At 35.8% G+C, this 15789-nt stretch overlaps 1 protein-coding gene and 1 long non-coding RNA gene across 6 annotated transcripts in view; both read right to left on the bottom strand.

The window, feature by feature from the left end:
- Nucleotides 1–4373: 4373 nt before the first annotated feature.
- LOC116729391 (uncharacterized) lies at nucleotides 4374–6545 on the bottom strand. Its single transcript, XR_004341144.1, has 2 exons — nucleotides 5844–6545; nucleotides 4374–4706 (listed from the first exon to the last, which is right to left on the bottom strand). It is a non-coding gene; the product is annotated as an uncharacterized LOC116729391 (long non-coding RNA).
- A 3044-nt stretch (nucleotides 6546–9589) lies between these two features.
- The window catches only part of ypel1 (yippee-like 1), a 40010-nt gene continuing 33810 nt past the window's right edge, over nucleotides 9590–15789 (bottom strand). For all 5 annotated transcript variants that reach the window (XM_032577888.1, XM_032577889.1, XM_032577891.1 and 2 more), the window contains exon 5: nucleotides 9590–15626. In XM_032577888.1, coding sequence (XP_032433779.1) covers nucleotides 15537–15626 — 90 coding nt within the window. In that variant the 3' untranslated portion in view covers nucleotides 9590–15536. The remainder of the gene's footprint in view (nucleotides 15627–15789) is intronic.

Raw genomic sequence — 15789 nt, forward strand, 5'->3', positions numbered from 1 at the left:
GGCTCTTTATAGTTTTTAGCCATGGTGAATGAAGGAGTGTCAGAGGAAAAATAAAATCAAATGAGAATAGTCGTACGAGAAAGTCGAACTAATGAGAATAAAGTAATATTTCCAGAAGCCGTATTACGAGAATAAATATTTTCCGAGAATCGTTTTAGAATTACAAAAAAGTCTTAATATAACGAAAATAAAAGCTTATGAGAATAAAGTAATAAAATTAGGAAGGTCGTACAAGAAAAAATTTGTACAACGGTACAAAAAAGTCGTAATTATGAGAATTAAATCGTACAGGAAGTCACAAAATTACGAGTCGTGTGAGAATAAAGTTGTATGAGAAAGTTTAAATAACGAGAATAAAGTCGTAACGGTACGAGAATAAAGTTCAATAAAATCATATTTTGAGAATAATTTAAATATTTCCAGAATGCTATGACGTCATTTGCGCAGTTTTGTTTGTTTTTTACTTTGCTAGTGTTGCCATAATCCTCTGTCATCGTTCTAAAGAGTTTTTGTGGTTTAAAGTGCATTCACATGTTGTCACGGTCTAGTCAAAGCCCGGGGGAGGCAAGACTTTTTCTTTGTGCAATCTGACTAAAATTGAATATTCTGATTTTTTTATCTGAAGATCAATTCCCAAAAGTACTGGGAAGTTTATTGGTGCAAATGGATTTAAAAAAAAAACAAGTTTTCTAAATAAATTGTGATATTTTTGATATATTGATTTAATATGCGTTTACTCTTTGGGGGAAAATGAGCCGTCTGGTTTGTTTTTAAGTTAAAAAAATCTTCATTTGTTTGAAGAATGAAATCATAAATAAGTGATGTTGAAGACCGGTGGGGAAATCTGTTGCTTCTTTCAGGAAGGAAACATTTCAGGGTGAAGCTCGCTGTTATCAATGCTTTCTGTCTGTTTCTGCTGCAACAACTCTGCTTTTTATTTTTTCCTGGAAAGCTAATTCCTCTGCAGAAATATTTCCAAAGCAAACCCGACTTCCTGTTTCTGCCCCGGTTCGTTGCGCTGCACAAATGCGCCCCAGAGTGCCGTAAAACCTAATTTATTAGCCGCTTGGTTATGGCCGCTAATGGCCTCTAATGCTGCTCATTCTTTAGCAAAACACTTTGAGCATCTCTGGCATTCACAGGAAGTTCTAAGTCTGGACTTGCTGACCGCCATGTTGATCATTTTCACACCTGGGGTGCTGAAATGTTCCTTCTGTGCCTCTGGATCTCAAGAAAATTGACTGAAATTGACTGTTTTACACAAAAAATTCACATAATGTGAATGTGTAATAGGATTCATGCTCAAAATTTTAACTTCCTCTATATGTTTTCCTACTACTCTCCAATTTTGCATTATTAGAAGCTACATTTGGTTTGCCGTTTATATTCGATGCCTTCCTGGATCTGAAATATCAATAATATTGATACCAAGTCAGTACTTCAGGTTCAAATTTTAACTACAAAAGAAAAAGTTTTAAAATTGCAATTTGAGAGCAATTTTGTATTGTAAAGCATACAAAAAAAGACACAAATAGTTTATTTTTTATATTTCTCCCTGAAAGGGGCGGTATTATGTATTCAAGTAACTTTGTTGCTTTCAGTTATTATTACAAAGTCAAATTACAAATATATGACTTTGTAATTTTACGCGTTGAAACTGGACCTCTGTCTCTTTAAGAAGCTCCTGCTCTCTCCGACACTCCGCCTTCAGGAAGTCATCACAACATGGCTCCTGTACTAGCCCTTTAACAACGTTTTTACCAGTGTTGCTCTGAGAAGTAGCTCCTGTAATGAGCTCAGCTGATGCTAATTGCTGCTGGCTAGTCTGAAGGAGCTGAGTGGTTTCTATGGAGATTAAATAATTTCTCAAATATGCATGAAAGAATAAAAGCTCCAGATATGCCTGATATGGGAATAAGATTATAACATGATGTAAAACTAAAAAAAAGCTGATTTATTTATGATACTGCCCCTTTAAAAACGTTCAGAAACCAAACAAGCCTTTTGCTTCCAGATGTCAGACCATTCAGGCCCTTAAATATTCTCCCTCTTGCTCTAAATTACAACAACCCGTGATCTGTTCACTTTCATTTCACACTGAGCGACCCTCCATTTCCCTCCATTTCACAGCATTCGGTCTGTAAAGTGGAGGAGATCATTGGTAGCTTTCAGGGCAGAGGAAATGGATCAGTCATCCTGGGAAAAGAGACGATGCGTCCGTGACTCCCTGAACTCCCGGCTTCCTCTTTCCAGAACTGCCAGGATTTTTTAATCTGAAATATTCATGATGTTGCAAAGTGAAGACACTGGTGCCAAAGTAAGTTCTCCCCATTTTAGTGCTTCTATTTTTGTTGTTTTTTAACTTGGTGCCCTAAAAGAGCAGAGGCGACCCCAAATGGGGGATAAAAGAGGGCCATGGCCCCTCTTAGAAAATACTGCCTCCCAGAAAATCACATTAAAACCATTGCAGAAAGAAAGAAAAGGAGTTAATTTCCACCCAAAAATCTAGAAAAAACAAGAAAATGTCTTAGTTTGAAAAGTTGCAAATATGCTGGAAAAAACTCTGAAACTTTTAGATTAATTCCAGACATTTTCTAGAACCCCTCCCCCCAGGAATGTCTGATTTTCAAAAATTAAAAAATTGCAAAAAAAAATGTAAAAAATTTAGGTTGACTTTAGAGACCTTGAGATTAACGGCAGAAATTTTTGAGAAAAAAAAAATGAAATTTCAGATTTTGAAGTCAAAAATATGCTAAAAAAAACCAACTTAATTTCTTAGAATAGGAAATTTTCTAAAAAAAAAAAAAATCAGTGACTGTTAAAAGTAAAAAAATTGCCAGTAAAACTGAAATTTTCAAGAAAAACTTGGTCTTTTCAAACTTTTCAGTTTGAAAATTTCCGAGAGGAGCTCTCTTTTTTCACAGATATGTCTCACACTATTCTGTCACAACATTGACAGTTTCAACAAATTAGTAAAACATTTTCTTTGTTTAAAAGTTGCAAACAGCAGTGCCTATTTTTTTAAAATAAAACTGAAAAAATGTACTTCTTAAGACTATACATTTGTTATTTTTTTAATCCTGTTAAGATAGTAAACAGACAATATTTTAATAAAGCATAGTAGTCTAATTTTGGTAGAAAAGGAATTTGTAAATCAATGTTGATCCAAAATATAAACAGCGTCTTACACTGTTGCTGTATTAAAAGACAGGTAAATATTTTCCAAATCTTTCTATGGGTTTATTATCCTATTTTTTATTTTTATTTTAAATGTTTGACAACAAAGGTTGTGCAGCATTTGCTGGTTTTAGCAAAAATTTAATTAATGGGAAAAGAAACATTGTTGATGAATGGAAAATACTTTGTCCTGTGCCTGAGTAAATAAACGTTTAAGAAGATTTTATTCAAGTCAACATAGGAAAATATATATATATATATACATGTGTATATATGTATATATATGTATAATATATATGTATATATATAAGTATAGAAGGTAGTGTAGCTTCTACTGGCGTCCTCCCAGATTAAGTTGATGCATCAACATTAGATCTCTGATGCTCTGTTTAAATTACGTCACTCAGCTAATCTCCCATTGGTCGCAGGTTCCGCCACTGTGACTCGCCGACCAATAAGAGGCCGCCAGTTCCGGGAAGGGGCGGAGCGTGTTGGCGCAGGGTGGTTGCCATGACGACAGCGTATGCCGATCGCTGCCACGACTTTTGTGTGGGTAGAGTCTGAATGGAAGGTGGAGGGAGTGGGGGTGCGGGGGGGGGGGGGGGGGGGGGGGGTGACGTCACTCGGGAAGACGGGAGGAAAACATCTCGTCCAGTTCCTCCGTCCGTTTGTCTGCCGATTATCATAACAACAACAAATGGCGCTGGGAGGCAGATACAAATAAATAAGGCTAATAATAATAACAACTGTACCCACTAAAATAGTGGGAAATGTTTGTCTTAAAATTATATGTAAAATTAAGATATAAATAAATTTGAGAAACTTGAGTAAAAAATTATTCTAAATAACTATAATTAAAAATCCAAGTTAGATTTTTTTTCATTCAATAATGTAATTACAAATTTTAAAAAACTAATAATAATAATAATAATAATAAACCCCCCATTTAATTTTTTTTTAGATATAATTACAAATCAATACAATTAGCAATATTAATAATAAATATATTATTATATATTATAATAATATAATTATATATTAAATATATTTAAACCTTTTAAACGCTACACAATTATGAGATAGTATTATTACTGTATCAAGATATATTAGGATATTTTATGAAAAACTGAGCGCATCATGCAAGTGACTAATAGGTGAGTCATGAATCAATACTGACGACAAAGAAAACAACACTGGCTGCTTACAAACACTTTAATTTTCAGGCGTTAAAAATGAAAGACGTGGATGTCACAGAGCAAACATAAGGCCAGTTAAATGATTATTTTGGTCACTTGAGGCTGTTTTCCCTTTTCTCCATCCCTCTGGTGGCTCAGCGCGGTGGATGTTTGGATGCGCTCCCTCCCTGAGCGTCTCTCCGGTTGTGACTCACCACTCTGGGCTGGAGGACCGGCCCCTCCTCCGGATGACATCAGAGGGATGGAAATAGCAGCGGCATTAAAGCCTCCTGTTATGGGAGCCTGCTGAAAGCCCTGCGACCCCGGGCGGCCACCTCAGCCCGAAGGGGGCGGCTGGGAAGGCGGAGGAGATAATGAAGTAAAGAGAGAGCAACAAGTCGGAGGCGATGCTAACGCAGAAAAGGTGCGAAACGCCCTGAATGTGAACCAAGTCTGACTTTATTTAACGTAGTGCGATAAAAGAGCAAACAAAGTTACATACAAAGAAATTTAAAGCAGAAGCAAGCAAAAGAAGAACAGTAGTGAAGCCATCTTGGTTGGCAGTTGCTATGGAGTTGCTATGACAACAACAACAAAACCCCCACATCTTAGCACTAGCTCTGACCTCGGCAATGTCTAACTTATAAACAGTATAAGTACATTACAACTATTACTGAATCTAATTTTTGAGGTGTATTACACAGTATTACACCTCTGTGTAATATCAGTGATATTTACTGTGGTACTTACTGCCGAACTAGCTAAATTAGCTTAGCTAATGTAGCTTTTACCTGCTAGCTAAAACGGACATGTAGCCTAGCTACGTGTTTGTTACTTTTTCTTGTTATATGTTTTTTATTAAACTTCTGAGTGTTAGATTCAGAGTTGGGTCCAATTACATTTACTCAATTACGTTTACTTGAGTAACGATTTTGAAAAAAAAAATAATAATAATAATTCCGAGTATTTTTACTGTGCTGTACTTTTTATTTTTACTTCAGTATCTCTACTCTTATTTTCTACCCACTTTGTTGAAGAACAAACATGTTTCAATCAGAAATTCACCAGACACAGACACAAACCAGTTTTTATCAAAGTTTTATGAGTTTTTTAGTGAAAGAAACTAATTTGGAGACTTTTTGTTGTTGTTATTTATATACATTATTGTAATTTTGGTCCTTAAAATGACCAAATTTTCATCAGATGATGTAATTTTTAAATATAAAATTATTGATAATTAGATCAGTTACTCAGTACTTGAGCTGACTTTTTATCTAATACTTTTTTTCTCTTACTTGAGTAAAACTTTTGGGTTCTCTCTGGTTAGATTATGCTATTTCAGTTGAAGATTAATATATTTTTTGCTTATCGGAGATGTGTGAAGGGTTGCTGTGAATATTGTATGAAATGAGGCCAGTTTGCATGGAGGCCATTGTCAGTTTCTCAGTTTACCACACACTCTTCATCCTTCCCTCACACACCAACACTTACCCCTATCTGCCTGCTTCCTGCCTCGCGCTGTCAAGCTGTCTGTGTTAATAGAGTGTGAGCTAAAGAAATCAGGCAGTACGTCCGCTCCAGACACCTGAGCCAAGTCACAACCAGCGTACAAGCCGAGAGACGCTCGTACTTTAGCATCTCCACAGAAGTAGGTCATCAGGAGTATTAAAATAACTGCTTCCTGTCCGTCCTCTGCAGCCATCACAACAACATCAGCTAACCTCGCCTCGCTCTGCACACAAAGTAAAGGTTAGATCTCATCCACACTGAAATATGCATGTGGTAAAAGTAAAAAGCATCCACTCTGCACTCACATATCTGCACTCATCAGTTTTGGCCATCAAATGTGTCTTTAAAGTAAAAAGACGTAAATAAAACTTTATGTGGCACGAAAATCCAAATATATCATCGTACAAATCTTCGAAATTTTGAATTTTGCTTGTTTTATTCCAAGCTGAGATGTTTAAATTTGACGTGTTTTCATAAGATCTTTACCTGACTAAGTATTTTGAGCTTATATTTGTGCAATTACAGAGAAAAAAGAGAATAAATTTCCACCAAGGGTAGGCAAGTAAGATTTGGCGTCAGCCTATAGGTGTTTTGGTAAATTATGGGTTTGGTTGTTATTATTATTATTTTCAACTAAAAGATTTTGAGAAAAAACAAGATAATTTCTAAATTTGAAAAGCTTAAAATTTGCTAGAAAAAATCTAAAATTTTGAGACTAATATCAGAAATTGTCTATAAAAGCTTGGAAATTTCTGCGTTTGAACAGATGAATATTTTCAACTTTTCAAACTCAAAAATTTATAATTTCTTTCCAGAATTTTCTATTAATCTAAAAAGTTTTTGATTTTTTTCTAGCAAATTTTAAACTTTTCAAACTCCGAAGAGTTTAATGTCCTTGTTTTTTCTTTAAAATTTCTGATATTAAACTCAATTAATTTCTGAGTTCTTTGGTGGAAATTTACTCTTCCTTTCTTCCCATCTGCAGTAGCTCCTGAATGACAAACCAAAGGGCGTATCAGCACCGTCGTACATTGAAGTAAAGGAGTAAATTTTCACAAAAAAACTCAGAAATATTTGAGAAACAACAAGGACATTTCTGAGTTTGAAAAGTTGAACATTTGCTAGAAAAAACTAAAGTTTTTAGATTATTCTCAGAAATTTTCTAGAAGAAACTTGAAAATTTCTGAGTTTGAAAAGTCAAGAATTTTCTGGGAAGAATTTTGAGATTAATCATGGAATTTTTCTAGAAAGAACTTTTGAATTTCTGACTTTCAAAAATATATTTGATGTACTTTTGCTTGATAATGGAATTTGATTAAATGTTATTTTTATTGGTTGTTTCACAATTAGTTACTGTATTTTTTTATGGTGTAAAGCGCTTTTAACTTTCTTGTTTCTACATAAATAAACTTGACTTATTTTAGCGTAACAGACGAGAGGAGTACCTGTAACATATTACTCATAAAAACAAGATATTTATACTTATGTATTGGAGTGAGTGATGATTTGCTCCTTTTAGCATTGATGAGTTTCTGTCTAAATTTGATCTACCTTCAGGTCATGTCCTGTCAATGATAGAGTGGGAGTTTGTCATGTCCGTGTGAAAATGTTGAAGTTTAAAAAAAATCGAGCAAAAAAAAGAAACACCGGGAGGGAGCGTGAGATAACTGGAAGCTGGCAGATTGTTTTTGTACTTGAAGTGAAGCCAGCCACCTCAAGGACATCGAAACATGGGGCTGTGTGGGCATCAGCGTCACAAGAAAGACGGATAAGAGAAGGCAGTGGAGAGAATATATGCACTACCATAGCAACTCCAGGCTGTATGAATAATGTACATGATGTAATTTTATCAAATGTTCATATCAATCCAGCTGTGAAACTCACAGATCTATTCAGCAAATCCCTTCTGCTTTGGATTTATATCAAACATGGACCCCATCCGTCCATCCTTTCATCTAGTCAATCGAATCTATTTATACATAGCTACATAGTGAATCAGATAGCTGTTCAATACTTAGCTAGCTAGCAATTCAAAGGGTCACATATTTTATTTTGCTAGCTAGCGAAATAAATGTATGTATTAAATAAATACAGCTAGCTAAACTAATATATTTATTCATCTATAACTAGCTGGCAAGCTAACTAGTTCACTCTCTAGTTAGCTAGCTAAATAAATATGCTTATTTAGCTAGCTAGATTTATTTTAGTGGATTATAGAATTTTTTTCTGCACTGCTGGGAGATTTTAAGGGAAAAATGGAGTTTAAAGTGGTAATCGGGTAACTAGATAGGGAACTTGTTAGCTAACTACCTACATAGTTAAATATCTAGTTAGCTAGATAGTTCCTTATCTATATGAAGAGATGAGGTACAAATGAGTTAACTAGTTCCCTATCTACCTAGCTAAATAAAATATGTGACCCTTTGAATTTCCTTTTAGGGACTTCCCAAAGCATTCGTTTATGTTTTGTTGATCACTTACACAATTTTGGTCGACCTGTAGCCTTTAACTGTGGAGGCGCTTACATCATGATGGACAGACGAGGTCAGAACGAGGAAGGAGAAAATAACAGGATTAAGCAATCACTTTGTCTAAGAGGAACGTTTTTTCCACTTTGAGTTTCAGGCTGTTTAATTTTCAACGCTTGTAAATTCAGAATGATTAACCAGCAAGTTAAATATATACACAACAGATCGAATAAATGTCACTGTGATTTAAATGGTATGTTTAAAAACGTAAAATGAATAAACAAACTGATAGATGAGACAGAAATGATTTTTAGAGAAAAAAATGTGACTAAAAAGGGGCAGGGGGAGCTACACAAACCAACCACCAAAATATTATTGCCCCACTCTTAAAGTGGAAATTAGCAAAAGGGCATGAATCAACAGTTTTTACTGCAACCAATGGCAGCTGGATTTATTCTAAAAACAGGACTTTTTCTTTAACACATTAAAATAATTGCTAGGAATTAAAAACCAAATTTACAGTTTCACCACAGATAATGTTTTTTTTGTTGTCATTTTAAAGAACATTACAAAAGCACTTTAGCAGTTAGCCGTGCTAGCTAACTGCCAAAGTGTAGTTTTATTAGCTAAAAGCAACTCGACTTCACCAGAAGTTTAACACATTTCTAGGTGAATTAAAAGAAAAATAAGAGAAGTAGTGAATTAAATGTCTAAAAAAGTCTGCTACTAATTAAACTATTTTTCTTTCATACATTTTTGTTTAAAAAAGAAGGCTAATTACCATAGCATCAACCATTGGCTAGCCAAAATAAAGAAATACAGAAAAAGTCTTAAGGATCCTGAACAGTGTGACAAAAATTCATGAAATGCTTTTCAAAGCACTACATAGTCATATTCAATAAATATGAATATGAAATTAATATTTTTTAGAGCGAGGCATATCTGATACTAAAATTACTTTCTGAAAATAACCTCTGGGTAGATATTAAAAATACTTTTCATCAAGCCCACATTTCTGTATTAAAAGTGTTTGCCTTGAAACAGTCTGTGTGTAATTTATCTATATAATGTGTTTCACTTTGTAAATTGAGTTTCTGAAAACAATGAGCTTTTCAATAATATTCTAATTTATTTAATGGATCTGTCAGCCCTGGGAACTCCTTAATCAGCAGAAAATAATCAATTACTGGATAGGATCTTAAATGTTATTCACAAATTGAATTTATTGCTTAAGAAAATCACAAAAACCAACTGCAAGTCCACAGTTTAATGCCATTGAAAATTTATTGTGATATCTGATAGTTTACAATAGAGTGAAAACAGACATGTGAAATGGCTTCACTAAGACAGAATGCAAAGCAATGTAGTCAAATAAAAGCATATATTTGTCTTTAAATTTAGAGGAAAAAAATAAAACAGGCACGACATAAAGCCATTATAAATACAACATGCTGTAGACCTTAAGCTGGAGTTTTAACAGTCCTAAGAAAAGATCCTGTGCAGACTTTGTCCCGCCTTTGATCGACATCCTTTCAGGCTTTTGGAGCTCAAAATGCAGGCGGCCAGCGTCACAGTAAAACAGTAAACAGTTTTCAGCAGCAGAAACCTTCGACTTTCAGCGTTTGATGATGTTCAGCTCAGAGAATCTAAACATTCTGCAGGACGGAGAAAACAAAACGCTTTCCCAGCCTTTAAATTTGGTATGGAAGTTGAATCTCCTGGATCGACTTTCGCTCAACAAAACCCGGTTCTTATTTGGTACACAATGGTGACGCTGGCTGCCGCTTTTTGTTGGCTCGCCTCTACGAAGCTCTTCGTTTAGATCGACCAATGCTGGAGGATCCTTCAGACAAACTGGCAGACTCGTATGTAAATTCAGTTACAATTTGAGCTGGCATGAACAGTGAGAGGAAGATTAGCTTCCAAATTTAGCAAACAGTTGTCAGATCAGACTAAATTTTGAGATATTAGTCTCGAACTAGGCTGCTACATTCAAAGGAAGCCAGAAGGTTAGTCTTTAATGGTGCATTCAAGTACTCAAACTCAACAAAAATGATTCCAAATGTCAAGATTTTTGGAAATGTGAAGCTCCACAGATCCCGATAATTGGTAAATTCAATCAGAGATCAGCTTTCTCCTGGAAAAGGTCATATTCAACTATTCTTGACCTGTGGTTAGGGACAAAACAAAGTCATATAAAGGGCCACAAATAGCCCCGGGGCCACACTTTGGACACCCCTGCTAAATGGCTAAAGTTAATCTTGTAAAAGTCTCCAAAAAGGGGCGGAGCTAGTGGTGTCCAGGGTCAAATGGGTATAAAAACAACTTTTTTTGTCTGAAGATGAAGAAGTTGTTTCTAAAGGAAGCCATTTCTCAACTGCCACACCTGATTGGACGAAATTAATGTCCGTCAGTCGACTTTCTTGTTAATGCTAACGTACTTTTCTAGCATCAGATTTTGATTTACAAGCTTGTGGTTGTAACCAAGGGTATCAAAAACTTAAATAAGCACTCAGATATGGTTGTATTAGCCAGTCCAACATTGGTGGCATCTCCGTAACTTCTCTTTTCAAAATAAGAGCATCAACATAAATCACACCGTTTTAATAACCGACGGTAGTGATTTTTCAGAGACGTTTATAAATGGGGAGGCATAAATGTTGATACCTTAGCATTATGTTAAAAAATAAAATCCATTTTGGTTACTGAAATTATGTGAAACAAACGTAAGAAGTCAAAAACAAATACAAATAAAATCATTATTCAAAAAATAATGTTGCTCAAACTGGCCTTGAGACAAAGGATTGAACCCTGAATTAATCTTTTGGTTAATTTTTGCATTTCCGTCACTTTCTGTAAAATTTCTACATCTGAAACTAACCAAACAGGGTTTGCCAACAGAAACGTTTTAATAATTATTTAGAAAATTTGGATGTTCCGAAGTTGCTTTGGTAACAATTTCCTTTAACATGTCACTACTACGAATACTTTGATTTTACCGAATCATTTTAAGAAGTAAGCTAAGAAATAAAGGCTCAAAATATTTCACCAGGTGCAGTGAATTTATGTAAATTTACCTTTCTGAAATAAGTGAAAATGTTGAATTGCTTTTTTTGTAAGAACAAAAACAAGTTTGCATAAGATGTTAAATTTTTCCATCTCCGCCAGCAAACAGACCAAAAAGGTCAGAATATTCTGTTAAATACTGTTTCCAGGACGAAGAATATTAAACCTAAATTCAGGGAAAACTGCTTGAATGCACCATAAAAGGAGTAACTTAATGCTTTAACTGGGTTTATGTGAATTTTATGACACCTTTGGAGTTCATTTCTAGATCCCAGAGACTAAATTGTGCAGAGCTGCTCAAGAACAAGTCAAGACAACTGGCGAACTGTAAGGTAAAGCGTCTCTAAAAACAGAAAACGGCGAGATTACAGTCAACCATCGACCCAACCCACATCACATTAAATAGAACACAGAAGTTAACAGGTCATTTTTGAAAAAAAAAGTAAACATGAATGTGAAATACAATCAGATAAACAGCCAGCGTCGCTGCAAAGGACCTCCAACATGTCCGCCGCCTGAAAGCGCTCGAGTGTAACACTAAGTGTGGTGGCAAAAGGGTCTCGATAAAGGCTTTCCCTGCGACACGGTGGGAGATTCCAGCTCGCCCTCGACGTCTACACGGCTCAGCAGAGACCTAAACACCGGCTCTCACCACACAAGCTAAAACAAACAAGCTAACCGAAAAAAAGGGGGGATAAATCACTTCCAAAGAAACTAAACTGGCTCTTGACCTCGGATCAGCGGGAGCAGCAGTGAAACCAGAGAGCTGCGACACAAAAAATAATAATAGAAAAGGAACAAACAGAAAGAGAGGAGGAAAAAAACCCAAAGAGAAAGTAAACATTCACTTTCATGTGCAGCCATGCACGTGGGCTGAAACACATGCAAAGTATGCACACACTCACACACACACACACACACACACACACACACATTCACGCACTCTCAGACAGAGGTACAGTGAACAAAAGTGCTTCAAGTCGGGGAAGTAAAAGAACTAACCCAGTAGAAATACGTATAAAACCTTAAATATGTTACTTTATGTACAAAAACTATCACGGGCCAATATCTCAGCGGTTTCTGTAATTAAATTTTCAAGTAGGTATCATTGCTATCTATTAAGGGTTTGCATTGTCAACGTTTTTTTTTTTTTTTGAAGTTTTTTTTTTTTTTGAATAAAAGGTCAGAGTGATCTGACTGACCTTGCCGGCAAAGTAATCAATCACTGCTGATTTTTTTAAACTGCCATCCTTCAAACCAACAACATACGGCCAGTTCTCGATGGGCACAAAGGAAAAAACGAAACAAAACAAAAGCCTCTACGTTTACTCTGAGAAATAATGTACTCAATATCCATTCATTTGTGCACGTCTAATTATTATCGTAGAAAATATAGACAAAAGAAAAAGGGCAGAGTTGTCTGAGGATCTTCTAGGGCCGTGTTGAACCAGGACAAGGGAAGACACATCGGTTCACATGAAAGTTTTCCAAGTTATGCACTGCACAACAGAAAAAAAAAATAAATGGGGGAGGCTGTTCATGTTTTGAAGAGGCAAGAAATTCATTCGGTTTGGAAGCAAAGAAATCCAAAACAGGCCAGACATGTTAGGGCAAGAAAAGAACAAAAAAAGTGCATTTTTTTAAACTAAGGGCTTGTACACACGTAGCTGAGTCTTTAAGAAAAACAAATATTTAACATTTAACATCAAATCTGCCGCTGAGCGTTGTTTTAAATATGCCAAACCCACAGGGGGCAGTGTAGCGCAAAGCTAAAACCTTAGTCAGCCAATCAAGACTGCTTCAACGCACCGACGACTTCCTGTTTGGAATTAAACATGGCGGCAGGAAGTTGAACTACTTTCAGATAGTGGACTGGGAATCGTGTCAAAGCAAGTCTGTGGGTATACTGGTGCATCATTTGTAGCAGGACCCTGAGTCTGTTTCCCCGTTTAAACATGCACACACAAATACAGAGTTTTCTCAAATCTACACATTGGTGTGAGTTTTTAAAAAGAACTGTTTCTAGGGATCTTAAATGGTGTTTTCATGTTGAGGCCAAAACGCATAAAAACGTATTTATCATCATATTCAGTTTCTCTATGATGGCGTTTGTGGGCTGTTGGAGAGGAAGGGTGCATTTCTGGCAAAAAACTCTGAAATTTTAAGATTAATAACGGAAATTTTCTAGAAAAAAAAGTGAAAGTCAAAAATTTTATAAGTTGGAAAAGTGAGATTAATCTAATTTCTGTTTTCCAGAGTACACACAAACAAAAGCTTTGGTCAGATTTTTTAAAATATAAATTGTTTTTTGTCATTATGACTGCATGTTAGGGCTATTGTAGATTTTAAAAAAATGAATCAAAAGTTACAACAAAAAAAAGAAGTTAATTCCTACCAAAAATCTCATAAATTTTCTAGAAGACCTGGACATTTCTGCATTGAAAAGTCAAAAAATTGCTAAAGAAAACAGACATTTTGGGATTTTCAGGTAAAAAAACTTGAAAAGTTTAAAATTTTCAACTTTCAAAAATTATCAGTTTTAGATTAATCTCAAATCTCAATGTTTTCATGTACTCACAAAACACAAGTCCTTTGATCTGAGTTTTTTTTTTTTTTTAAATTAGTTTTTGTGCGGATTAAAGCCCAAAACGCATAAGAATCTATTTGGCTATGCATGGACTAGGCCTAAAATCACGTTGTCATCAAAGATGGGACCAAAAACAGAGGAAAAGTCAGAATCTGACATTAAATTTGAACTAAAAATCCAATAAAATTTAGTGTATAAAAAAAAGTTTTGCCTCCAAACCGAGATGAAGCACGCGCCTCAGCAACGTGCAAAGGATGTAGCGTTGTTCAAGTACGTCACTGTGTAATGCGTGACCACGCGCGCGCACACTATGCATATACACACACAGTCATATGCATATACACATATGTGCATGACAGCAAATATATATATATATCGAAACCATGTTCCAATCAATTTCTACATACTACGTACAATATCATAGTATTGATGGATATGTAATCATAGTATGTGTATTTATATTAATATGTAGCAGTGACTTTCATTGTTTCATTACTAGACAATGGGATAATACAGTGAGGACACTGACGTCAGCTTCCCCTCTCTAAAAATGATTTCTGCTCCTTTTTCATGTCTCTTTCATTCATGGTGCTGTTGCAAAATGGGACCAGCCACAATCGCATTTAGCCTTACACTACAAATATTTATATATCTATAAATTTATATATGTATTTATATATAATTTTATACCTTTTCATGTCAAACAAAATAGTACGTGTTGCTTTTGATGCTTTTTGGGTGCTGAAAAGTACCAGAAAGGGAGAATTAACGCGAAAGATAAAACACAAGGAAACGCCAGCTATAAAATCAAACATTACTGGAATCCCAGTTAAAAAAAGAAAAGGAAAAATAAAAGCTGTTTCATGTTTGTAACTATAATAAACTCCCTTTGCCCGTTTCTTCTCAACCCATCCCTGATTGCTCATTTGGACAATAGCGAAGAAAAAGAAAGAAAAAAAAAGCACGCTCAAAAGACAAATAAACCAAACAAAACTCATGGAAATAAAATGCTAACCAGTAACATCCATCTGCCATCAAGCCAAAGCTTCACCAAACCCGAAAGTTAAAACTATGGCAAATAACAATAAAATAATAATAATGATAATAAAGTCATTGAAGATGAGTGGAATAAAGAAAAAACAAGATGTCTCTTTTCAGTGAAGTCTCTCCGTTCACATAGCGGTCGCCACATCACCACAATCACTTGTAAGCGTGTTACGGTGGAGCCGAGGCTAGGTGCGGGGTTGGGCGGCGGCGAGGGAACCCAAACGTTGAGCGGCGACGGAGAACACACAATCTTCAAGGTGGCGTAGGTGCCGTGGGTTTTTAACTCCACTTCCTAATGCATTCGTTCTGTCCGGTTTCACGATGAACAGGTGGGTGTGTGCACGTGACGGAGGCCGGCGAGTGGAGGTCTTTTAAAGGGAAGAAGGTGTGAGTAATGGGGGAGGCAGCGGGGAGGAACGGGGGAGGGAAGATGGTCGACGCTCCACTCAGTTCAGTAATTCCAAGGTCAGGAAAACAGATTTAAGTAGATGGGACGTGGCCTCGGTGTCACTCCCATCCGTTGTCCTTAATCATGTGAGCCAGCTCGATGATGAACTTTCCCTCTTTGTATTTTTGACTGCTCTCAAACGCATGTTCCTGCGAAAAACAAGCAAAAAAAGAAAGAAAAATATGCTGGTTACTGGACTGGTGGATTTAACCCAACAACAGACACGTCGCATCTTATTGTTTACATCCGGAAATTTCAACGCTGGAGGGCAAAAAGGTGATTCTTCTACATACCACGCAGAAAAAACGTTGA

The sequence above is a fragment of the Xiphophorus hellerii genome, chromosome 12 (assembly GCF_003331165.1).
Source record: "Xiphophorus hellerii strain 12219 chromosome 12, Xiphophorus_hellerii-4.1, whole genome shotgun sequence".
NCBI classification, from domain to species: domain Eukaryota; kingdom Metazoa; phylum Chordata; class Actinopteri; order Cyprinodontiformes; family Poeciliidae; genus Xiphophorus; species Xiphophorus hellerii.